Here is a 26,378-nt window from a genome sequence, read left to right as displayed (position 1 = left end):
CAAGGAGGGTTCACCTCACCCTAGTTAGAATGGCTCAACAGACAACAAATGCCAGCGAGGATGTGGGGAAAAAGGCACCCTAATCCACTGTTGGTGGGAATGCAAACTGGTGCAGCCACTGTGGAAGAGAGTATGAAGATATCGCCGAAGTCTGGATATAGACCTACCATATGACCCAGCCGTCCCACTCCTGGGAATTTACCCAAACCAAAAGAAATCAGCATATGAAAGAGTTATCTGCACCCCATGTTTATTGCAGCTCAATTCACAATAGCTAAGACATGGAATCAACCCAAATGCCCATCAACTGAAGTCTGGATAAAATTATGGGATATGTACACTATGAAATACTAGACAGTGGTAAAAAAAAAAATGGAATTCTGCTGTTTGCAACAAAATGGTTGAAACTGGAAAACATGATACTTAGTGAAATAAGCCAGTCCCAAAAGGACAAATACCATATGTTCTCCTGATCTGTGATAACTAATAGAGCACCTAAAAGGCAATCTATAGAAGTGAAATTCACATGTTGAGAAGCAATGACTTTGAACAGCCCTTGTCTCTACTGTTAAGGAACAGTTTTTTTTTTTTCATACTATGTGTTAAACTCTTTGCTTAGTATAGAGTTAATTTTATGTATATAAAGTTAATTGAAAATAGATCTTAGTAAAAACTAAGAATGGAAATAGGAAATGGAGAAGGAACAAGTGTGGGAGTGCAAGTGGGAGGGGGTATGGTGGGAAGAATCACTGTGTTCCTAAAGTTGTATTTATGAAATGCATGAAGTTTGTATTCCTTAAATAAAGAATTCCTAGGAAAAAAAAAAAAGTGAGGCTGGGGGTGGGGGGCGGGCTTGGAGGCCAGTGGAAAGTGTGCACATCTGCCCGGTGAGAACTCACAACTTTCACCTGCTACTCAGACTGCTTTTAGATGTCTAAAAGCTAGAGGAGACAAATGTGTACTTATTTAGGTTGGACAGATACAGTCTTTCAAAGTCCGGGGTCCATTGGGAGGGCGACTGTATCAGCTTTTTCTCATGACAACAAAATAGCTAAGACAGTTAGTTAAGAAAGAAGGTTTAGTTTAGCTTATTGGTTCTGCCTCTGGGGTGAACATGGATCTCTCCTTAGCAGCCCCGATTTCTACCCTAACAATCTTACCCAACCTAATCACTCCCCAAAGGCCACCTTTCAACCTCTTGACTGGCTTGGATCTCTACCCTCTCAGTACCATTAACCTAAGACTCTGCAGAGCAAGTCTAATATAAAGACTTTCACAAAACATCCAAACTCATAGCCAAACTACAGCCATGACCAAGGCCAAGGCACCACAGTGGTTACAGCCTACCTGCACCGGATGAGTGAGTGGGATTCATATTCCCCAGTGTGACTAGAGCCCTAACAGACACTGGGCAAGCCTAGACAAAGTCTCTTTCTGCCTTCCTGTCACCCCCAGGCTGCCCAGGCTCTCATCTAAGTCCCTGCAGGTGCCATATTAAAAGCTAAACTTCTTGCTGTCTGAATGCTAGCTCTACCCCACTCTGCATCCCAGGGGCCGCAATGCCTTCCACACCCTGTGCTCAGAGAGTGTTCACGAGCGTCTGGGAGTTCTGAAGTGGCGAAATCTCTCTAAAGAGGAAGCTCCGATCAAAACAAACGGGAAAGACAAGCCATCACCCAGGTGCAGAACCAATTGCAAGGTTCAAAGTCAGCCAGTGCTAATGAAATGCATCCTGACCCAGCTGGGAGCTGTCCTTGGATGACAAGCTCTCCATCAGTGGGTGATGAGCCCCATGCTGGTCTCCCACGTGCCTGGTGCACAGTGGCAAGGTGTGTGCTTCAGCGGCTGGACAGGAGGAGATGGGGGGTACCTTTTGGGTGGCATATGATACCTTACTTTCTTCCAAAACTTGGCCGTGGCTACCTGTGACTGCTCTGTGAAGCCCCCACTCCACTGAATGGCCCCATGCTTCTGTTTGATGTACTGAATTGACTCCGGCATGGCAGTGTAGTCTTCGATTTTCTCCAGCTCAATGAGAATGACCTTCATCCCGTCCTGGATCAGGGCATTGTAGACCGCGATCTGCTCCTCCGACATGTTCTTTAACATGCTAAAACTCGGAGACTCAGGGACCACAATCACCATCAGCCTCCTGCACAGTTTGATGTTTTCATCAATGACACTAGCCACGGCTGGAAAGAGAGAAGGAAGACCAGGAAATCGCAAGGTCGAAACAGCCCAGGTGCTAATGCTACCGAAAATATTAGAAATTGGCACTGAGAAGTGAAAACGGGTATGAAAATAAACATGACTTAATAAAAAGGAACTAACAAAAGTTTCTAAACATGTATCACCTCTTCTAGGAAGCCTTCCTGAGTTTCCTTGAAGAATTGTTCCTCCAGGATCATAAATCACTTGTCTTCCTGGTAGGTAAAGGTTCCCAGCCCACAGTAACTCATCCTGTGTAATTTTGTATCCCCAGATGAGCTGAAGGTCTGGTACATGCAAGCATATTTCAAAAGGCACATGGAAACATGGAATTTAAAGGTAGATTTATTTTGGTGCAAACAATTTTTGAAATACATAATTTTGGGGTTGGCGCTGTGGCGTAGCAGATAAAGCCACAGCACGTGGTGCCAGCATCCCATATGGGCACTAGTTCAAGACTCGGCTGCTCCACTTCCAATACAGCTCTCTGCTATGGCCTGGGAAAGCAGTAGAAGATGGCCCAGGACCTTGGGCCCCTGCAGCCTAATGGGAAGATCCGGAGGAAGCTCCTGGCTCCTGGCTTCGGATCGACGCAGCTACGGCCATTGCAGCCAGGTGGGGAGTGAATCATCGGAAGGAAGACTTCTCTCTCTCTCTCCCTTTCCTTCTCTCTCTGTGTAACTCTGACTTTCAAATAAATAAATAAATCTTTTAAAAAAATCCATAACTTTTCATCACACTCATTTTCCATGAACTTGCTGAAGGGCCTCCATATTCCATGATGAACACATTTTCAAAAGAAGTCGATTTTAAAACAGAAAATGCAGCTAGCTCAAGAGCTATGTTGATCTTCTATTGGCCTTTTCCTTGTAGTCTTCAGATAGTTAAATATCTAGAATTTATATGACTAAGTTAGAAATCATAATATATACAGAGGCCTCCTTGGGCAGGGCAGGCAGAATTCTTGAAACACCCGCCTCTGCAGATGCTTCCAAGCTGCAGTTATGCCTCATGGGATGTAAAACTGGACTGTAACTCTCCAGGAAGGGGCTCAGCTTCTGTTAAGCTTCTTCTTCTACTTCTAGTGCCTAGAATACTACCCAGCACATAGAAGTACTCAGTAAGTACTTGCTGAATAAGTGAATGACTGATATTCTCGTAAAGACTAGAAACGGATGTTTTCAGATTTCAACCACTTAACTGGACGGCCTTCAAAGACACAGAACAAACCGGACAAGAGGGAAGTTCTCTGTTGGGTGTCTAGTCTGTGCGAAGCTCCATTCTAGGCCCTTCTTGAGTTTTCTCATTTGGTGCTGAGTCAAGGAAGCATCTTTGTCCCTATTTGACGGGTGAGACAACTGAGGTTCAGAGAAATTCACTGAGTTGCTCAAAGCTGAACTCCTATTAAGTAGCAGAAGGAAGGGGTTGGTGCTGGGCTAAGCCTCTGCCTGCAGCACCAGCATCCCATACAGGCGCCTGTTCTAGTCCCAGCTGCTCCTCTTCTGATCCAGCTCTTTTCTATGGCCTGGGAAAGCAGTGGAATATGGCCCAAGTCCTTAGGCCCCTGCACCCACATGGGAGACCCGGAAGAAGCTCCTGGCTCCTGGCTTCGGATTGGTGCAGTTCCAGCCATTGTAGCTATTTGGGGAATGAACCAGCAGATGGAAGACCTTTCTCTCTGGCTCTCTCTCTCTCTCTCTCACTGTCTATAACTCTACCTCTCAAATAAATAAATAAATATTTTGAGGATGCAGCTGGCCATGCCAGGAGGCTCTGGGCCCAGACATTCTGTGGTTTCACAGGGAGGCAAGCAGAGGTGTAGCTATCTAGAAAGTGAAGAGAGAAGGAGACACCCTTCCTTTTTCCATCTGTTTCTATACCTCACTTGAAACATACCTTGTCCAGGGAATTCATCCCTGCCAAATATAAATAACTTATATCCACACTGTCTCTCCAGGACTTCTGGCAGGATCTTCCACACCAAGGTGTCCATGTCATGGCTCTGGCTGTCTCTCTGTGGCTTGGGGTACAAGATGTAGGCATCATACAACTTCCCATCTGAAATGGAAATGGGACAGGCTCAGAGGGTCATGTCCACAGATGCTCTCTCGTGGACAAAGTGGAAAGCCCAGTTGCTCCCATGATGTCCTTTGAGCTTGGGGGTCAATGACTTGGGAGCCCCCAGCAGGCTGACTTGGGGCCAACACTGCCATGCTGTGACATCTCATTCTCACCAACTACCCTATGAGGGAGGTGGTCTTAGATGCTCTCATCCTTACTATACCAGAATAAAGCTGAGCCTGAAAACACTACATCATTTGCAATTCCTTTTTCCACCCCAAAGTCTTTCAGTTCTAAACCCACCCCTCCCCTGCGATGGTGCTGAAAAAGAAGAATTAAGAGCAGAAGAGTTCATTAATGGAACACTGAACGAGTCCTGGGCAATGCAGACCTGTCCTAACTGCACCAGGCGAAAGGATTCCCATGCATCCCAAATTAGATCCGCCCATGAGCTGTCACTGCAGCTCTGCCGACTGGCCAGAGCCGAGGATCTGGTATCCCTGTGTGGATCTGAGAAGCCCAACAGCATGTGCCCTCATCATCAGGATGAGCTGGTGCTTATGGAGTACCCACAAAAGGAGTCTTTGTGCTCATTGGTGCAAAGATGAACAGGGCACATGACTGAACTGGACAGACGGTTAACATACACAGAAATCAAGCAATCCAAGGCACTACACAATGACAATACTTAAGAAATGGAAGAAATGGAGAGGAAGGAAAATTCTCCATCATCTGGAGATGATCAAAACCATTCGTAAACAAAGGACATGAGCAGCTCCTGGATTGTAAAGGGTGAGGAAGGTTTAGCAGAAAATGGGAATTCAAGAGTGGGGGGTGAAGAGGCAGGAAGGAGAATAGCTCACCATGAACATGGAAGGGAGAAGAGTTATGCCTACTCAGGAGCCCTATGCATGAGCAACGAGCCTCAGAGTGGGAGTGGGAGCACAGGAAGTGATGCCCAGTTGTGGGCACCTCCTTACACAATGGGATTACGAGCTTTGGGCTCTTCGGAAAGTCAAAGCCAACCTAATGGGTACTATTCCTTTTATGTGAGAGTTTGGGGAGCAACAAGGCAAGGCAAAAACCTGCAGTCTACTAGTCTTTGCCTAATTGCCATAAAGTGTTCCCAGGACTTCAGCGTTTACACATTGCCTTTCTCATTCCGTCAATTCTCATTCCAGCCACCGCTGATCTTCAGATCACTTCTTGCCATTCTTGGCTATCATGTAGACAATAATGCACACACACACACACACACATGCACCCTGGTCTGCACACACACATGCACACTTGAGCACACACATATATGCATGCATGCCTTGCACACGTATGTATGCAGTGCAACCACACATGCACACACGGGAAGTCATACATGTGCATGCATATGCAAACATGAACACATGTACACTCCACCTCCCCATCCCATTCTGTATAACAGTGGGGAATCTGTGTGACTCCCCCGGCTCTACCCTCAGCACTTAGAGGAGGAGCTGGTACGAAAGAATCTCAATCCACACTTGCCAGATAGCTGAAGGGAGTCTGACTGTACTTTTCAAATTTTTTTTATAAACAATTCATCTATTTAAGAGCAGAGAGACACAGGAACAGTGGGGGGGAAAGCTCTTATTTGTTGGTTCACATCCCAAATACCTGCAGCAGCCCCCAGCAGAGGCTAACATCGGGAGCCAGGAACTCAATTCAGGTCTCCCAGATGGGTGTCAAACCACAGTAACTCCAGCCATCACTGCTGCCTCCCAGGTCTGCATTAGCGGGAAGCTGGAGTGAGGAATCAGACCCAGGAGTCAAACCTGGGAACTCTGATTTGGGATGTGTAATGCCTACTCCTAAAGCAAGATTTTAGAGGGGCTCAAAGATGTTGTATCTATGGGAACATGGAGACTGCAGATCAAAGGCAGATCCAGCTTTTGACTCAAGTGGGATCTTGGGGCATGTGTTAAAGGGATGATTCACTTCCGTTTAGAGTTGGCCAAAACTTAACACAGTTAAAACTCCTTGTGGAATGTTAAAATCTTAAAGGTCACTTGTCTGGACCACCATTCAACAAGCGGATATATTTCAGCATAAAATTTGATGTCATGAGCCAGTGCTGTGGCATAGTAGGTAAAGCCACTGCCACCTGCAGTGCTGGCATCCCATATGGGCACCGATTTGAGTCCCAGCTGCTCCACTTCCTATCCAGCTCTGCCTGGGAAAGCAGTGGAAGATGGCCCAAGTCCTTGGGCCCCTGCACCCGCATGGGAAGACCTGGAGGAAGCTCCTGGCTCCTGGCTTCAGATCAGCACAGCTCCAGCCATTGCAGCCAATTGGGGAGTGAACCAGCAGATGGAAGACCTCTCTCGCTCTGCCTCTCCTTCTTTCTCTGTGTAACAAACTTTCAAATAAATAAATAAATCTTTAAAAAAAAATTGATGTCACACATTTGGCGTTCTAAAGCTGGAAGGAAAATGTCATTGAGTTCCTGTGTCTCTAAACATCTTGGGCAGGAAGGAAGGTCCCCTGGTTGAACAGCTGGTGATGGTTGTCCTTTTGCCTCTGTGGAAGGGTAGGTGGAGCAGGTGTTCCCTTAGCCACAGAGAGCACCCACATCCAGAAGATGTGGTACTTTCTGGTTGCTAAGCAACAGCCAACATCCAGGGTTATCACCATCTCTGTTCCAGGCCTTGCCACAGACATCTCTCTTCTCTGAATCAGGTTCATTTCCATTCCCACTGCCACTGATGAGAACACAAACCAAACTCTTCGGCTGAGTGTGCTGTTTCCCTCTTGGTCCATTCCCCCTAAGAAGGCATCTGAGGCTACAAGTCCTCCCTGTGTCCAAACTCAGGGACACACAGGATTTGAGCTGACAGAATTCTCACACTTGTCTGACATTCAAAAATATAAAAATACCCTCAATCTTTGGTGGTGTTTTTTTTCTAAGCTATCAAAAAGGGCTGATCTGTTCTCAAAGGATAGTGGGTTCTCATCACCTTCAAATAATCAATTCATAATGTATTGACCAATACACCCAAAAGGTCAAAGTAGGCATGTTGCTTTTAGCTTCAGCCCACTCATGTGCAAGGGGTCCATCAGGCAGCTGCACCTTGCATTTCCTGGCTTAGCCATGAGGGATGCGGTTGTGATCTCTGGGTACAGGCAAGGAAGCTGAGACCACGAGGCTGCATGATCTCTCCCAAGGCTCCCTGGGAGATGCACAGCCTTGACCCAAACAGGTCCTCCGTTCCCTCTGCTGCAGCCAAGATGAGAATGAGAAGCAGGAAGCTCCACAGAGCTCAGCCCTGATTCATCCTGGACAGCTGGGTTCAGGGTAAATTTTCAAAAAAAAAAAAAAAAAACCTGCAGTATTTCTAGTCCCACATGTTCTGTCTGACCCATACCACACAAAGAGGCAGAATTCATTTCCACTCCTTTAAGATCAGGTTGGACTTGGTAGCTGCCCTAGTGAACAGAATGGGTAGGCATTCATGCCAGAATTTCAGGGGCTAAGTCAGAGAAGCAAACATGGTGCTGGCCTGGCCTCTCGCCCTAGGTGAGGACGCCTGGAGTGGGTCACACAGCAAGACACCTTGGAGAGTTGACACCAAAGTCAACTTCTGTCATTCGACTGAACATCATGGAGCTGAGACAGGTGTCTCCCACTGTCCACACCCCTGGCCCAGAGAACCCATGAACAAAATAAACAGGTGTACTATGATTGTCTTCCCAGACATGACTACTAGAACAGCAACTGGGCCAGCGCCACGGCTCACTAGGCTAATCCTCTGCCTGGGGCGCCGGCACACCGGGTTCTAGTCCTGGTCGGGGCGCCGGATTCTGTCCTGGTTGTCCCCCTTCCAGGCCAGCTCTCTGCTGTGGCCCGGGAGTGCAGTGGAGGATGGCCCAAGTGCTTGGGCCCTGCACCCCATGGGAGACCAGGAGAAGCACCTGACTCCTGCCTTAGGATCAGCGCACCGGCCGCAGTGGCCATTGGAGGGTGAACCAATGGCAAAGGAAGACCTTTCTCTCTGTCTCTCTCTCTCACTGTCCACTCTGCCTGTCAAAAAAATTTAAAAAATAAATAAATAAAAGAACAGCAACTAAGGAGACAACAGCAAGCAGCAGCAAAGAAGCTTCTCTTTCACCAAGAAAATTCCAGAAACACAGACCACCAGTGCTTCCCTGTGGAAGCTGGGCCCCACCGGCAGACCTACACAGCCCATCTTGCTGTTATGGTGAGGGGACCATTCATCCAGGTCCTGGCCACACTCCTTTGATTTTTCTGAGGACAGTTATCTGTATTTCCTGTGTTAACACATCTGCATAAGCCCTGATTGGCTGCAGGCAAAAAAAAAAAAAAAAAAGACAAAAGCCTATTTGCATAAATTAGGAAAGACTCAACATTATTCGATTCTCTACTCTCTCTCAATGATATTGTGACATTTTCGGTTTGCAAACCCAAAGCAGTGTGAAAATGAGACAGATTCAGTTTGGCCTTCATGTAAATACTTGTACTGAATGACTTGTGGTTCCATGTTTTAAGTCCCAGCTTGCAAAGAACACACAAGGGAACAAAACTACATGACATGTGCTATTACCTTAAAAAAAATGCCCAAGACTTATTATGCCATCTACTCTCAGATTATTATTATTATTATCATCATCATCATTTAAGATTTATTTATTTACTTATTTGAGTCAAAGTTACAGACAGGGAGAAACAAAGAGAGGGAGCTTCTATCTGCTGACTCACTTCCTAAATGGCCACAATGGCCAGGGCTGAGCCAAGCTGAAGCCAGGAACCAGGAGCTTCATCTGGGTCTCCCACATGGGTGCTGGGGGCCCAAGCACTTAGGCATCTTCCCCTGCTTTCCCAGACATGTTAGTAGGGAGCTGGATGGTAAGTGGAGCACTGGGACTTGAACTGGCATCCACAGGGGACTCTGGCATCACAGGTGGTAGCTAAAGCTGCTACACCCCATGCCAGCTCCTTGTTTTGTTTTCAAAACAAGTCTGTTGTACTTGTGCATTCTCCCCAAATCTCTTTAGAAGGAGGTGGGGCATATGCAGATCTCTGCAGGAGAGGTGTGAACAAAGCCTTTCATTCTCTTGTACACCTAGCAGAGGAATCCACAAGGCCCTATGGATTGGAAGAGAATGCACAACTCTCGCTGACTTTACCCAGGCCCGGGAGTGTCTCTTACTAATACTGAGTTACATGCCACTAACTATTAATGATGTGATGACGCCCGACTAATCCAGTTGGGGTAAATGAGTTCTATCCCAAGAAGGACGCGTTTCCTCTCTCTTGCTCATTCATCTTCCCCATCCAGGACTTCGTGTGCTTCCAGATAACTCAGAAGACAGCCCCCAGGGAAACAAAGCTGAAGCCAGCATCTGGGGTTAATCTCGGGGCTGCCGAGGGGGGGAGAAGTCAAGGCTGCTCTTGTGGATTGAGCTGTCCTAGATCACAAGGCTCACACATACTTTCCACAATGCCAATAAAAGTGGTCAGTTGGGTCCCTATAGTGAGCTCTGAGCTCTGAACCCTCAGCCCTGGAGCTGATGCGTATCTGAGCTGCAGAGGGTGGGGCTCAGCTGCCTGGCTCCCCTGATTCAGCCTGAATCACGATTCCTTTTTTATCTTCCTCAGGAAGGGGCAGCTTCTCCACCCACCCTGCACCGCACCACCAGCCTCACACTCCAGGGAGTCCTGCCTGGTGAGTCATGGCAAGGGGGAAAACAGAGCTTCCAGAAAGACCAGACATAGCCACACTGGCCCTGTCAGGCACAGCTCAGAAAGCAGCTGCACCATTCACTTGTGGCTCAGAGAAAATGTCCGTGGTGGCAGGCTGACTTCCATTCTCAGATACGGGCAGGTGCACAGCCGGGGTGGACTGAGACAGGGCAGCCTCTTCGGAGACAGCTACCCCTGCTGAGAACCGCCAGGTCTCATCCCTGCACAGCGCTGCTGCTGCTGTGGGACCTGCAGCTGGGGCTGACTTGCCTTCTGATATTTCACTTGGGGAAATGTTCAACTAAAGGCATCTACTCAGATCTTGTGTCCAACTTAGGGACAACAGCTTGCACTTGCGTTTTCTTAATATGCGAAGCAGACACTTTATGTAAACGAGGCTCCTCTTACTAGCTCCTTTTCAAATCTGCGTGGGCGCCCTGCTCCCTGCCACCCCCACTTCCCTGCTCCTGTCAGCAATGTGAGTCTCTGGATTTGCAGGGGATTTGTTCTTTTCCATAGTTGAGAAATAGAAGAAAATCAAATATCTTTCTATATTCACTCAGGGGGGAAGTGCAGAACTCAAACTCAAACTCAGTTCTGTCTCCACAGTACTGAAGAGGTGGAGACTTAAATCAACTTGGACCAAGTACAGGGCCTGGAAAGAGCCGCACCTGCAGGCAGCTCCTTGCTCTGCGAACATCACTCTACTCCCTCAGGCACAGAGAGCACTTTGCTCCTTGAAGAATTTTCCTCTTTATCAAACACTGATGGGTGTGAGAGCCTTCCTCCCCTGGTTGCAGTGGAACCAGGGTATGATCTGCATCTGCTGTGTGGGTAACACTGACTCTGGCAGTCCTGGCCTGCAGCATTACTTGGCAAATGATACCAATGACCATGGACAAATCACTTATCTGAAGCCTAGGAGGTACCAAGGGATTCATTCCTCTAAATATGCGGACATTGTAGGTGCTTGGGGAGTGAACCAGCTAGTGGGAGATCTCTCTCTCTCTCTCTCCTCTCTCTCTCTCTCTCTCTCTCAATCTCCCTCTTTCTATCTCACAAATAAACAAGCAATAGCTACACAGCTAAGCAGTACCAAGTTTGAGGCACTTCCCAGTGATCACACACACTTACCTTCAGCGGTCCCATTAGGATGGAAGGTACTCCTGTACCAAAGTACAATGTCGATCTTAAAAATGTTGTAGACGCCCGTGAGGGACAAAATCACCACTGTCAAGGCTGTAAGCCCCCCTATCAAGTAAGCTCGAAAATCTGGAGCTAGAAGTGAAAGCAGAAACAATAATAATAAAATAACAACAATAATAATACAAAGTCCTCTGACATTATAAATGGCAAATGAAAATGTAGTAGATGCCAATGGGGACACCGCTTAAATATTTCTTTTAAATTAAATAGTACAAGGGTACTTAAAAGGGGTTATGGAAAATGGAATTAAAAGATAAATTTATTTTGGTGCAAAAAGAAATTGAAATCCATGTATCTGGAGGCTTTTCAAAAAGTTCATGATAAAGCAAATTACAAGAAAATTATTCATGTGTTTCAATTTTTTACAACAAAATAAACATCTTTTTTTAAAAAAACTCTATTTGTTTATTTGAGAGTCAGAGAGAGAGAATGAGAGACAGATAAAACTATCCACTGGTTCACTACCTAAAATGCCTACAACAGCCAACGTCTGGCCAGGCTGAAGCTGGGAGCCAAAAATACATCCAGGTTCCTGATGTGAGTGGCAGGGATCTAATTACTTGAGCCATTACCTGCTGCCTAGCAGGGTGAACATTAGCAGGAAGCTGGAATAGGGGACAAAGCAGAGACTCAAACCCAGGCACCTCACCCACATGGAACACAAGCAAGAATCCCAACTGGGGCTTAACTGCTATGTCAAATACTCATGCCAAAGTAAATCTCTTTTTAAAAAATTCCATTTTTCCATGGGGTTTTTGGAGGTCCTCCCATAGGTATAGGAGCAGGCTAAACTGATCTGGATGAGAAATTTTAGGAAAGAAATTTGAGGAACCTAGGAGAGCTCAGTTTGTGGCGGTCAGTGGAGTGGTTCCGGCTGTCAAATCACGCACAGCCAAATTCCCCTCTGTCACCTCTGGACCCTCGAGCTGGAGCTCCAGGATGCTCATTCAGAGTATCCCCTGGGTGGTTCCACTGCACCTGCTTAATTTCAGCCCTGTTGTAACTCCTTCCCCAGCTACTCAAAACTGAGCAGAGAGGGCAAGTGTGTGGACAGCCTCATCTCATATCAGAGTACCTGAGTTTGATACCCAGCCCTAGTGTCCTGCCAACACAGACCCTGGAGGCAGTGGAGACGGCTCAAGTAATGGGGTTGTTGCCACCCATGTTAAAAACCAGGACTGAGTTTCTGGCTTCTGAATTCAGACATCTGGGAAGTAAACCAGAAAATGGGATTTCTCTCTCTCTCTCGCTCTCGTTCTCGCTCTCGCTCTTGCTCTCTCTTTTTCCCTCTCTCTCTCTCTTTCCCTCCCCCCCACCTCCTCCCATATAATCAAATAAAAGATGTCCTTCCTTCTACTAGTTGAAAACACACACACACACACACGAGTTTCAGGACTCCGGTCACAAATAATGAGCCATGCTTTGTCTCCACTGGTCCCACCAGCCTGGCCCAGAGCTAAATCTCCATCTGAAACTCTCCAGGCTGCAGAGTCAGGCCGGGCACATCGTCTTGAAAAGGGTGTTTCCTGCCCGTGCCACTTCAAGAGCAATCCTGAGCACACAGTGTGGGCAGGACACTAGCAAAAAGCAGAACCAGTTCCTCTGCAAGGCCAAATCCACGTCCACGGAGCCCTGTTCTCTCTGTCCAAGAAGAGGAAGAGCACAGCTTTCTGTCTCCCCACAGCCCAACCTGCGCCACCAAAGCTGGAGCCTCTAGGAAGGCGGGAAGCCGCAGGAGGAAGAGGGCGAGAGCAAGAGAAGCCCTCGCTGAGCCTAGAACCCATCTCGGCCCCACTTCCCTCACCGGCCCCTTCCTCATCCTCCGTCCTCACTAGACGGTGGGGGAAGGGAGCAGGGGAGGAAAAGAGGGTCCTTCTTTCTGGACCCCTAGAACACCTTCATTGTTCAAGTACTCATTAAAGGGCTTATCACAACCTGCCCCAAGCTGTAACTCTCTTGGGGCCCAAGATGTCCCTGTTTATTTTTAAGTACCTGGCAAAATACAATGCAATACCTAAAAACACATTTGGTGCCAAATAAAGGCAGGGTCGGGGGGGGGGAATCCGTTGGTTACGTCCCAGTGCAGCCAGGTGGAACTGCTCCAAACACAGGGGCCCAAGCCTATGCTGAGAACTTCTGGCTTCTCACTAAGAGGCAGAGGCTCCCTTCTCTCCTACGCTGGTCATCTCTGTGCCTATCCCCCCTTGGAGCAACAATACCCCCTCTCGAAGGAAGACCCATATTGGGCGTGACAGAATGTATATCTTAGAGATTTGATAAGAAGACCATGCCCATGATACTTAAGCGATTGAAAAAGCTCTGGAGAGCAGATAGGTACAATGACCTGAGAGTCTGGGGTTCAGCACACAATGCATTCAGGAGTGTTGGATGATGCCATTGGGGGCAGGATGATAGACAGATCCAAAAAAAAAAACCAAAAAAAATGTTTTCTCCCATTTGTGGTAGTTAACACAGAGGAAGGGGGTATAAAAATGGTGTAGATGTCATATTATTCAGTATATGGTTCTAAATAGTGCTTCACTGAATTATACCACGTAAATGACAATGTACTCTTCTTTCATGTGTCAAAAAAAGAAAGAAAGAAACAGAAAAGAGGGAAACTGCAGACTCTGGGTCCTAGTAATGCTTTGTTCTGAATTTGGGTGTTGTTTATGAATGTGTTCGGATGGCCAGAAAAATTCATTTATCTGTACACTGTATGTGAACTTCTTGGTATACTGTATTTCATTACAATATTTGTTAAAGTTTTTTTAAGTTTAGATTTTAAAAAATGAGTACATTCCAGGCCGGCGCCGTGGCTCAACAGGCTAATCCTCCGCCTAGCGGCACCGGCACACTGGGTTCTAGTCCCAGTCAGGGCACCGGATTCTGTCCTGGTTGCCCCTCTTCCAGGCCAGCTCTCTGCTATGGCCCAGGAGTGCAGTGGAGGATGGCCCAAGAGCTTGGGCCCTGCACCCGCATGGGAGACCAGGAGAAGCACCTGGCTCCTGCCTTCAGATCAGCACAGTGCGCCAGCCACGGCGGCCATTGGAGGGTGAACCAACGGCAAAACGAAGACCTTTCTCTCTGTCTCTCTCTCTCTCTCTCTCACTATCCACTCTGTCTGTCAAAAAAAAAAAAAAATGAGTACGTTCCAAGGGAACAGGGCACTGACATAGAAATAAGTGGGAACTCACTGTTGCTCCCCAGGTGCTGCGTGAACACCTGCGTGGTTCATATGCCTACCACCAGTCTTCAGCCGAGGTGTCAGGTGCAAGACGTGATTAAGGGAAAATCATGAAGGGTGGATTCAAGCTCACGCACTTTCTGGTGATCCCGCTTCAGACAGGTCTACTAAGGTTCAAATGAGGAAGTGTCTTCAACAAAAATAAGGAAGTCAAATGGAGAAGCTGTGACCTTAGCTCTTCCTAACAAGAGGCTTGGGATCAAGTGGGTACTGTTCCTGAGAACTTGGAGTAAACAGACGAAGTCTACATGACCAAAACTGCATGGTGTCTGTGCAGTGGGAAGTGGGAGCTGGGAGGACAAAAGATAAATTTCAGAGGCACAGGCTCCAAATCAGCCTAAAACAAAGGGGCCAAGACTGCTTCCTCTTTCCTCGTGATTGGCAGGTGTCAGTTGGTACCAGCTTTGGCTCCTCTGAGCCTGGACCTGGCCTCAGAATTCTTTGGAACACAGTGCTTCCAGGTAGCCCCCACCAGTAAGTCAGTTTGGAAATCTATACTGGCTGGCTTCAGTTGAGGTTAAAAAAAAAAAAAAAAAAAAAAAAAAAAGCAACATCTGGGTTAAGGCAGATTTAAGCTGTGGCCACCCTAGTGTCATAGAATCTCGAAGGCTTCCCACAACCAGTTTTCTTTCTTTCCCCTTGCGGGGATTTCAAGTTCTCCATCAGATCTAAGCTAGTCTGGACTTTTGGAAGGAGCTCTTGGGGAGCAGGAGGGGATAAAATGCCAGCAGTTTCTGTCCTGCTCAGTAGATAAAAAAAAAAAAATCCCGTCCTCACCAGCCTAACACTAGCCTCAAGGTCAATTCCTTCATCCCAGCAGGAGGTCCCCAGAAGATCTGCCCACGTCTTTTCTGTGGGGAAGATGAAGGCTATAACTAGTAAGTGGGAACAGGCAGATGGAGGAGGCTCTCAATGCCAAGCCAGGAGATTGTATTCCATCCCAGAGGAGTTGTGGAGTGGGGAGGGGATAAGGGGAGATGTGGGCACTGAAGTCCAGAGAGTGGAGGGGTAAAGCTACAGCCAACCTGGGAGGTGGTAATTCCACAGCTGTCACTAGAATAGACTGGACCAGAAGCAATACCTCAAGGCAAGGAAACCGGAAAACGAATACACTCACCCAAACAGCACTTCATGATGGCCAGAACCAGGGCAGGAATAAACATAAACTTTGAGAACTCATAAAATGTGAAGCTATATGCTTACTTTGCAAAATTACATCTTTTGGGCCTGCGCCGCAGCTCACTAAGCTAATCCTCCGCCTTGCGGTGCCGGCACACCGGGTTCTAGTCCCAGTCGGGGCACCGGATTCTGTCCCGGTTGCCCCTCTTCCAGGCCAGCTCTCTGCTGTGGCCTGGGAGTGCAGTGGAGGATGGCCCAAGTGCTTGGGCCCTGCACCCCATGGGAGACCAGGATAAACACCTGGCTCCTGCCATCGGATCAGTGCGGTGTGCCGGCCGCAGTGCGCCAGCCGCAGCGGCCATTGGAGGGTGAACCAATGGCAAAAAGGAAGACCTTTCTCTCTGTCTCTCTCTCTCACTGTCCACTCTGCCTGTCAAAAAAAAAATTTTACATCTTTTGATTCTCTCAAACACTACTATCCCTAGCAGTACCTATCAGCAAATCACATGGGGGAATAAGATGGCATTCTATTGAAATGCTCCCGGCAGTCTGTCATCTGGCAATTCTCCCAGTGACACACCACAGAGGAATGCTCCCACTCGGGCACCGGACACACACAGCGGGATGGCCGCACACTGAAGCAGAGTGGGTAAATTGTGACCTAGTCGTTCCATGACACAGGATTCAGCTATGCAAATGAATGAACTGTAGCTACTTGCTACGTCATCACACCCACGAACCCCAAACACCTAAGAAAACACAAGACATGCAGGAACACAGACTATCTAATTCTCTCTATATAAAGGTCAAAAACAGGAAAAACTGAACTATTTTTAGAGATAGTAACACAGATAGAAAAACAAAGAAATGACTTTTCTAAAAGTTGGGGTGTGATTATTTAGAGAGAAAAGAGATCTTTTGGCCAGGCAGGACACATAGGGGCTTTTTAGGTCTAGAAAACCATTTCTGGTAGCACTGTAGCTAGATGCATGCACACAAGAATTTCGTTGAAATTGCAAGGTATTAGCAAAGTCAAGGGAAATTAAAGGACACCAGCAAATTCAAGCCCTCATCTTGCATAGAGCTGGACACACACACACACACACACACACGAGATACTAATTGAGATACTAATCAAATCAAGGGAACAGAGTGGTTTGCTAAATCAGACAGCATTTTCAAGCTGTTTCGTTCACTTCCCCCGGTGTGTTATAAATTTAAAGCTAATCTCAGGGCTCTGATTTCCCTCTCCATTCTCCAGCTTTGTAACCTCCGACAGATAATCCCTAAACCCTATGCCCTGTTGGGTGTGCAGGCTTGGAATTGGAAGCTCTCCTGCTCAAAATTCACAGTCCAGACTCTACAAGCAAACTGACAAAGTAACAGGGTGAAAACCCACCTAAATATTCTTATTTGTATAAAACATTTATAATAAATTATTTAAAAACTGCAAATCACAAGCAAATGGCTAATAGAAGTTGAACAATGCAGCTGAATAAAAGATAACTTCAATTTCCTGGAATTTTGTTGTATAAAATCTTGGTGTCTGTTAACATGGCATTTTCAAAGATACTATAATAAAAATTACAGCCTCACTACAAGAACATCATCATTCACTGCATTGGCTTTCCCCTAAATTCCCCCAAATCTGCTTTCTCTATTTAATACCACCATTAATATTAATAATGCTAAATGCAACAGCATGTCACTTCTATAATATCGCATCTCCTTGGTATACATTGTCCAGCTATCGTTTCAGGCACTCTGAACTGGAATGTTACCTGGCAGTGTTAATATAATGTATGCTGCAGATACTCCAGCATGACACACAAAGGGAAGGCCATAGTCTTCCATTTTCACTTCCAAAAAGGTAATGTTCACCGTGTAAAACGTATGATCCTGAAACGAAACAGGGGCTCTATGAAAGAAAAGAGCCAATCATTAATAGGGAAGTCATGTTCACATAACATATTAGGGCACTTCAAAATGTTTGTGAAAAATGGAATTGAAAGATACAGCTCACTTTTGTAAAAAAAAAAAAAAAATTGAAATCCATACATTTGAGTAGTCTTCAAAAAAGTCCATGAAAAATGAGTGTTAGGAATCCATGCATGGATTTCAAACTTATTTTACACTAAAATAAATGCATGTTTGAATTCTATTTTTTGATATTTTTTTTGAAGTGCTCTCATATTATTTTAAAGATTTGTTTGATTGTTTGTTTCAAAGGCAGAGATACACAGAGAGAAGGAGAGAGAGAGAGGCAGAGAAAGAGATCAGGCCGGAGCCAAGAGCCAGGAGCTTCTTCTGGGCCTCCAACATGGGTGCAGGGCCCCAAGCACTTCGGCCATCTTCCACTGCTTTCCCAGGTCCTTAAGCAGAGAGCTGGATCAGAAGTGGAGCAGCCGAGACTCAAACCAGCGCCCATATGGGATGCCGGTACTGCAGGCAGAAGTTAACCTTCTACACCACAACACTGGCCCCAGTTCTCCCCCCATTTTATGATCTCTATTCTGGAGATGTGAAATTCTCTTCCTGGAAATCACCCGGGACCATCATTTTACCCTAAGAATACTTCAGCTAGTGACTCAATGAGATGTGCAGATTGTGCCGATTCAATTTGCATTTTCTTCCTAAAGGGCCTTCCCCTATTCCTCTCTCTATTACTCACCTACACTGTAGGGCAAAACACAACTCTTCGCCCTCTGATTTCATTGATCCTGTTTCTCATCACTCAAATTACATCACTTTACAAGGGCTCCCACCCCTCAATGATTGTATCCTATCTCCCCCAAGGCTCCCTGTGTTGGTGCTGTTTGGCGATTTAGTTCTTGAAGGCCTGTGGTTCATGATATAACTGAATGGAGCTAGGAACAGCTTTGAATGGTAGCAGAAACAGATATTGCCGTGCCAAGACGTGCTTTGTATTTTGCGGCATCTCTCTATCTAGTTGTAGGCAGCTTTGGCAAGATGACTATCTCACACTTCTTTGAGCCAGGCTCTCAGCCATCTACACACACGGAGATCTTGGAAAGCAAAGTTCCACGAGCAGTGAGGAGGTGGCGGTGAGAACTGTCTATCACAGCAATGGTAACACAGCATAGGTTAGATGAAGAACTGTGCGCTGGCTTCTAGAGAAGCCGGATGAACAAAGCACCTACTCGATTCCTTCTCTGACCCGCTTGGATTCACTGTAGTAATCATCCACCAGTGTGTTATTGACCCTCCAGCATCGCAGATTTGTATTTTCCTTCGTGTCCGTTATGTTGCAGTCCACAATAAGGGCGGAGCCTACAAAAATCAGAACTCATCAGCGTTCAATGAAAATCCGATGGGTTTCTGACTTTCCAACTGTGTTGAATAAATGCAAGCTGCTTTGCAGCCTTGAATACGCTTTGATTATTCAGAACTACCCCCTTGGTCAATGGGAATCTACTTTATTCTCTCTCCTAGAGACCATGAGGGATAGCAGGCCTTCCAGGGTATCTACTATAAACAGATATACATAGGAGGCCAAGTATCACAGCTTCTGATGAACATTTTTGATAACGCTGGGGACACCAATTTGCCGTTTCTGGTAACATTGGCAAAGAAATTTACAGTTTACAAAGCATTTCAGGCACAGTTTCTTCCTCGGTCTGCATATCTTTAGGACAACCCAACAAGGCAGAAGAAGGACAGTATTATTATCCCCATGTTACCACTGAGAAATTTCGACTCACACAGATTGGGAGAGCGCCCAGAATCACACGTGAGCTAGAGAAAGGAAAGAAACATGAATTCTAGCATTCTAATTCCAAATCCAAGATACTTGGACTTCTTCAAAGGCGACTCTCCATCCTTTGCCCCTTCTTCCCCTAATCCTCCCTCCACATACATCTCCAATATTTAACAAATTTTCATTTTCACTTCTTTTCACCCACAGGCTTAATAAATCCTACTTCAAGTTTCAAGAAGTATTTAATCTAGGTGGTTTTTTTTAATACATTGTGAAATATAACATCCATACAGTAAAAAAAAAATACAAGAAGTGTAAAGTTAATGAGTTCTTATAAAGCAATTTCCACACCACCTTCATACCCTCAGGAAGATAATATGTTGTCAGAACCCCAGAAGGCCCTCACATACCCCTCTCCCTACCTTATATTTCATCACCTGTATACTCATCCCTGGACTCAAGTCTCCATTACTCAGCATTTTGTTCATGACACTCATTCATGCTCTTGCATGTAGCCACAGTTCATTCAGACAATGGGATACACTACTTATTAACTTCTCCTACTTGTTGCTATATACTCATTTGCATTGTCTCCAGTATGTCCCACTATGCCTAAGGCTCCAATGAACTCTTACATGTATGTTGACTTAGGGTACACATGAACATGGGTACATAGGAGTATCTGTGCCTCTATTCCAGTGATATCAGAGGATCCTAGATTATGCATATATTTTTCAAAACACAGTGCCCATCTGCTTGTCTAAATGGGTCAGGTAGGACTTCCAAAGACGAAGCCAATGAAGAGATACAGTAGGCATACCTGTCTTTCCAGGTGTTAGGAAATTCTACACAATGAGTGCTGTGTAGAATCCTCTGTTTGGGGAACCACAATGTCCTTGAAGGTTTGAAAGAATTCTCCTTAAAACAGGGGAGGCCTAGAGCCTTGAACTAGATTCAGCTCTTTCCCAGTTGTTTTGTAAGCTTTGACATTTCCAAGTCTTTTATATTTGGGTTCCTCTGCCCTGGGCTGTTAGAATCAGAGGGAGTTTGTCTATCTTCTCCCCGCCCCTCAGCTCTCCTACCCAGCACCAATTCTGGAACTTCTCATTCTATTTAGATTTCTTTTCTTTTAATAAATTCATTCTTTTCTACAGCTAATCTTTGTTGTTTTGTTGCTCTGTTTTTACAGAGTGACATATTCTATGGATTTTATTTATGTCTAAGATTATTAATAATCTTGGTGAGATTTAAAGATATAAATTTATCTGTAGCACACAGCATTGATTGCATGTCATGAAATTAGATATGAAGTATTCTCACTGTCATTATCTTCTAAATATTCCATAAGTATGGTTTTGATTTCATCTCTATCCAAGAAAGTAAATAATTAGGAGGTGGGTTTGTTGTTTGTTTTCTTTTTAAATGTTTGGTATTTTATTTTTAGCTTACAGAGCATAATTGTATACATTTATGGGGTACAAAGAGCTGCTTTCATGTCTGTCTATACTGTGGAATGATTGAATCAAGCTAATTAACAAACCTATCACCTCACTTATATACAAGTGATTTTTTTTCATTGTTGTAAATTTCTAGATTTACAACATTGCTACTGTACCATCTGGTCTGTATAATTCCCTCTTTGGAACTCTATATCTCTCATAGTTGTTTATGAGAGCAATCTATTATTGTATTATTCAAATCCTTTAGATTCTTATTTGTATGGTAAATCTATCAAAAGTCGAATTGAAATAATTATATTGTCTTATTGTATTGTCCTTGTATTTTTGAGACTTTTAGCTTTACATATTTTAATACACTGCTGTTTGGCACATAAAATTTTCTATTGTGAGAATTTTTTATAATTTTTATTCATATAAAGGAATCCAACATGTCATTTAGTTCTTTCTGGCCTTGAAAGATATATTATCATACTGAAAGTTTAATGTTACCAACCTGATTCTTTGCATTAAATTTTGGTAGTGATGTCTTGATTATACATTTAGTTTTAATCTTCTTGGTCATGCAATTTTAGATACATATCTTTTGAAGAAATTTAATTGTATTTTTTTAAGATTTATTTTATTTATTTGAAAGAAAGAGTTCCAGAGAGAGGCAGAGCCAGAGAGAGAGAGATCTTCCATTCTGCTTATTCACTCCCCAAATGACCACAATTGCCAGAGCTGCGCCGATAGGAAGCCAGGAGCCAGGAGCCTCGTCCAGGTCTCCCATGTGGGTGCAGGGCCCAAAGACTTGGGCCATCTTCCACTGCTTTCCCAGGCCACAGCAGAGAGCTGGATCAGAAGCAGAGCAGCCAGGACTCGAACCGGTGCCCATATGGCATGCCTACATCTCAGATAGCTATGCCACAATGCTGGCCTCTGTATTATTATCTCACACTGGAAAGCATATTAAAGGAGTAGGAAAATTATGTTATATTCCTTAATCTATATAGAAAAGATTAGTAAATATCACAACAGTTTGCCATCTAAGTAGAAGAAAAGGACTCAAAATTTTTTTAAAATGTAAAGGTAATCACATCCTCTGAAGGAAAAAAATAAAGCAAATTAAACAAACTGTATATTAAAAGACAATGCTCAGAATGACTAAAAATATTAAAATGCAGTTATGGGCCTGCACTGTGCACAGATGGTTGGAGACCTGGCTGCTCTACCTCTGATCCAGCATCCTGGTAATGTGCCTGGGAAAGCAGCAGAAGATGGTGCAAGTGCTTGGCCCCTTTACCCACATGGGAGACTTGAAGAAGCTCCTGGATCAGGCTTCAGCCTGGCCGAGCCCCAGCCGTTGCAGCTATTTCAAGAGTAAACCAGCAGATGGAAGACCTCTCTCTTTCTCTCTCTCTTTTCTCTCTCTCTCCTCTCTCTATAACCCTGCCTTTCAAGTAAATAAAAAATAAATCTTAAAAAAGAGACAACAATCCAAAATTCCTAGTTAATATTAGTAGTAGTAGTTTATACTATACATTATCTTTTTCAGGAATTATTTTATATCTTCCTTGCTTTTGCATGAGAATATTTACGATGATCATTTAGACCCACAGTGAACAATATCTAAACTCTAAAACCACAATTTCCCCAAGCTGCAGCTTGCTTGGTTTCTGTTTTGATGCCTCTCATGGTGAGCTCAGCTATACCCAAAGCCAGAAACTAGATGTGTATAGGATTTATGTTTAATCTTGAAATTCCAAATATTCACAGGAGTATATGTACTTAATGAGTTCTGCCCATGGGGATTTCAATGGCTGCAATGACTTTACTTACCAAGTTGTACTTCAATTGAATTGTTTTTTGGATAAATGATTTTAGGAATTCTTCCTCCATTTCCAACTCTTTCTGCTAAGAAATCACACCCACAAGAAATTGCGTTAGAATCACATGAGACACATTCCCAGGCACTCCAGTGTACTCATGAAGAGAGCACAGCATAGCAGGCCCTCAATAACATTGGTCAAGAAAAACAAAAGCCAAAGTCCTTCCACCAATTTCAACCAGAATTAATTGAACTCTTAGAAAAGAAACAGAACTGAGCTGCTTGAACGATTATATATTTAGTATAAATATAAAGTAATGAGGTGGTATAGTAAAATCTCATTAACTAATAATCCAAATACACTTCTCTAGCCATGACTACGAGCAAAGTTCTCACCTAGGTCCTACCTACAGAGAATAAGGACGCTAATGTTTCATTTTCAGTTCTACTCTTCCCTCCTCCAACCCGGCATTGCCATATTCTTTCACAACCTTATCTCTTCTGTATTCTTTTATTCTCTACTACCATTCTACTATTCTCCTATTCTTCCCTACCAACTATATTATGGGTGTTTCTTTGTATTGAATCCCTGAGCTTCCTGTCCTTTTGTCATCCTCCACTGCTTCCCATCCCTTCCCATGTCCATCAAAATATAGCAATCACTTACTTATTCCCTAGTCCCCCTGCATATTTGGTGTGAGATGTGGATAAGTGATAGAGCTTAGCTAGGAAAGATGCAAATGTGCACAGCTTTTATGATGGCCAAAATATTTGCACATTCCACCCACCATTCAAATTCATTAAGTTCCAAACAAAAGTTATCACCAGCTGTTTTTTTTTTTTAATATTTATTTATTTATTTGGAAAGTCAGAGTTACACAGAGAGAGAAGGAGAAGCAGAGACAGAGAGAGAGGAAGAAGTCTTTCATCTGCTGCTTCACTCCCCAAGTGTCCAAAATGATCAGGGCTGGGCCAGGCTGAAGCCAGGTTGCTCCTCTTTGGATCCAGCTCTCTGCTATTGCTTGGGAAAGCAGTAGAAGACGGCCCAAGTCCTTGGGCCCCTGCACCCACATGGGAGACCTGGAAGACTGACTCCAGGCTTCAAATCAGCCCAGCTCCAGCAGCTGTGACCATTTAGGGAGTGAACCAGCAGATAGAAGACCTCTCTGTCTTTCTCTCTCTGTCTGTAACTCTGCCTCTCAAGTAAATAAATAAAATATTTTTAAAAAAAGCAAAGAAAGTCATATCTCCAGCCCTTCTCCTGAGCTCCAGATCCACAAAGGCCAAGGCCTCCTCTATATCTCTTGGGTGGGTGTAAACAATCTACCTCCTATACAACCTACCAATGACCAAACTCATGATCTCATGTTTAAAGCTGGTTTCCCTGCAGAGCTATCTTGTTTCAATCAACAGATCACCAACCACTCACATGTGCCAAAGGGCCTAGATGTCTTGACCTGCAAAATTCCTCACTCTCCATGTTCAACCCAGTCTCTGACCTGTGGGCTGCACCTGTGAAGATACTTTGAACTCATTCACAGCTCTCCAGCTTCAGTTCCATTGTGTTACCTGTGCCTGCACATCTCTCCTACACTTTTCTTCCTGTCCTGATCCTGTGTGGCTCTCTCTATATACAGCAGCCAGTCTGCTACTTAAGAACTGAAAACAATGCCATGCTGTTCTGTTCACCACTCCTCTGGCGGTTTGCCTTTGTTCTTAGAATGAAATCCACATTCCTTGCTTTGAATGGCAGGTTCCTGCTTGTTCTTGGCTCCTGACTACTTCTCCAACCACATCATCTTCGACAATCTACCCTACTCAGTGTCACTTCAGTCCAGTGTGCCTGCTTTCTAGAGTCTTCATGTGTGTTACTTCCCCAATCGGGAAAAATCTTACCCATTCCATCACTCAGGTAATACTACCTGGCAGCAGCACTGTCATCAGGAAGGTTTACCTGACCCACTACATTCTCAGAGGGTGCTTGGTTGTTTGATCTCATGTTTTATTTTCTTTTATTGAATTAACATACTCAAGAATTACACATCGCACTAGTGGATTACCTGATTAATCTCTGCTTCCTCCCTCTCAGACTTCAAGCTTCATCAGAGCCGTGGTTATAGCTGTTTTCCTCACCATGGTGTTCTCTCTGCCTAGCACCAGACCTGGCCCTGATAGGCACTCAGAAAAGAGTCACTGAATGACTGACTCAAAAAGAAACCCCCGGCTGCCTCCAGCCAAGACTGTCAGCACTTTCCCCAACGTTACAGTAGCCTCCACTCTCTATTGGTGTCCAGACCCCCAGACCCCCTCAACAGCTCCTGCTTAAACCATCAAGGCTGATATTGCCCACCACAAATGAGCCTCATCACTCTGCACTTGCACTTACCCGAGGGCCCTTCCGAAGCCATGTGGACAAGCCTACATATAAGTGGCCCCCTTGGACTTGTCCCTAATTAATTCCATGGTCTCAGCACACACCACTTCTCCCTTCATATTTACTTAGGCGCTAATGCAAGCAGTTACAGATACAATGAAAATCATGATGTCCTCACTTGGCCTTGCATACTTCTCTCTCCTGAGAGACTCCTCTTCATCTTCTTTTACTTCTAGACATCCCATCAATCCTTCAAAATTCAGCCGAGAAGTTCTTTTCTCTTAGAAGCCTTCCAGACCACACACAGTTGCTACCTGTTTCTCCTTATTCTTTTCCTGTAGACATAGTCTACAACTTTATCCTTAGTATACAATGTTAAAATGGTCCATTCAAAGTTCTGGATTCATTGCCACTGGGCTAGAAGTTTCTCAATAGAAGAAATGATGTTTTTCATTTCTAATGGATAATGGTCTAACACAACCATTGGCATATAAGAAATCACAAATGTTTCTTGAAAAACATGAAATACAGGCTTTTGGAGCCAGTTGACTTATTTTGGTATTTTTCATTTTACCTTAGAAATTTCACCTTTCAAAAACTTTCCTCAAGGTCTAGCACTGTGGTGTTATAGATTAATTGGAGTTCTGTTTTGAGTCTTGATTGTGCTACTTCCAATCTAGCTCCCTGCTAATGTGCCTGAGAAGGCAGCAGATGACCCAAGTACTTGGGCTCCTGCCACCCATGTAGGAAACCTAGATGGAGTTCAGGGATCCTGGTTTCAGGTTGGCCCAGCTTTGGCTATTGCAGCAATATGGGGAGTGAGCCAGAAGATGGAAGATCTGTATCCCTATCTCTCTCACACACAAGTGCACATGCATCTGTTCTTCCTCTCTGTCTCTCCCTGTCACTCTACCTTTTGAGCAAATAAATCATTTTTTTAAAATTCCCTCTGCTACCCATATAAAACCAAAGTGTTACAATACTCCATCTTTCAGTGAATAACTAGATAGTTGCCTAATCTAGGTTGGACACTGGGGCTTCGTGCTGTTGGGATTCAACAGCAAACAAGATGAATCAGGAAACCATCATAAGATCTAGTGCAATTAATATTCCTAATTAATGAGCCCTTAGCTAAAAAGGTTAAAACCAAAGATCACCCCCATTTCAATTAAGTATGCAATTGCAGCAAATATAGCAGAGGACAAAACAAGAAAGACAAACTGGGAAGAATAAGGCTGGATTGCAGGAAATCTCTGGATGGACCCTCTAGAATAAAGGACCCATCCTGGATTGGCCTGGAGCTTCTGCAGGCAGCTGCACAGACCCCTCCAGGGATCCACTCCTTCAAGAATGAGCTAGGCACCCCCAGGACTCTGAACTCCGACAAAAATCTGGCAGACGTGGAGATTCACAGTGAAGAAATGGCTGCCTTTTAATTCTTTCT

At 44.8% G+C, this 26,378-nt stretch overlaps 1 protein-coding gene across 5 annotated transcripts in view; it reads right to left on the bottom strand.

Annotated features, from left to right (window-relative positions):
- Window positions 1-243: 243 nt before the first annotated feature.
- Window positions 244-26,378, bottom strand: part of IL1RL2 (interleukin 1 receptor like 2) — a 42,763-nt gene continuing 16,628 nt past the window's right edge. For 4 of the 5 annotated variants that reach the window (XM_062208787.1, XM_062208790.1, XM_062208788.1 and 1 more), the window contains 6 exons: window positions 22,572-22,646; window positions 18,737-18,866; window positions 17,357-17,493; window positions 11,138-11,281; window positions 4,105-4,266; window positions 244-2,192 (listed from right to left, as the gene is read on the bottom strand). In XM_062208787.1, coding sequence (XP_062064771.1) covers window positions 1,774-2,192; window positions 4,105-4,266; window positions 11,138-11,281; window positions 17,357-17,493; window positions 18,737-18,866; window positions 22,572-22,646 — 1,067 coding nt within the window. In that variant the 3' untranslated portion in view covers window positions 244-1,773. The remainder of the gene's footprint in view (window positions 2,193-4,104; window positions 4,267-11,137; window positions 11,282-17,356; window positions 17,494-18,736; window positions 18,867-22,571; window positions 22,647-26,378) is intronic. The other variant, XM_062208789.1, reaches the window with a different exon arrangement.

The sequence above is a fragment of the Lepus europaeus genome, chromosome 13 (genome assembly GCF_033115175.1).
Source record: "Lepus europaeus isolate LE1 chromosome 13, mLepTim1.pri, whole genome shotgun sequence".
Taxonomy (NCBI): Eukaryota; Metazoa; Chordata; class Mammalia; order Lagomorpha; family Leporidae; genus Lepus; species Lepus europaeus.
Note: the sequence above shows the minus strand (reverse complement) of the source record. Positions and strands in the feature narration are given on the sequence as shown.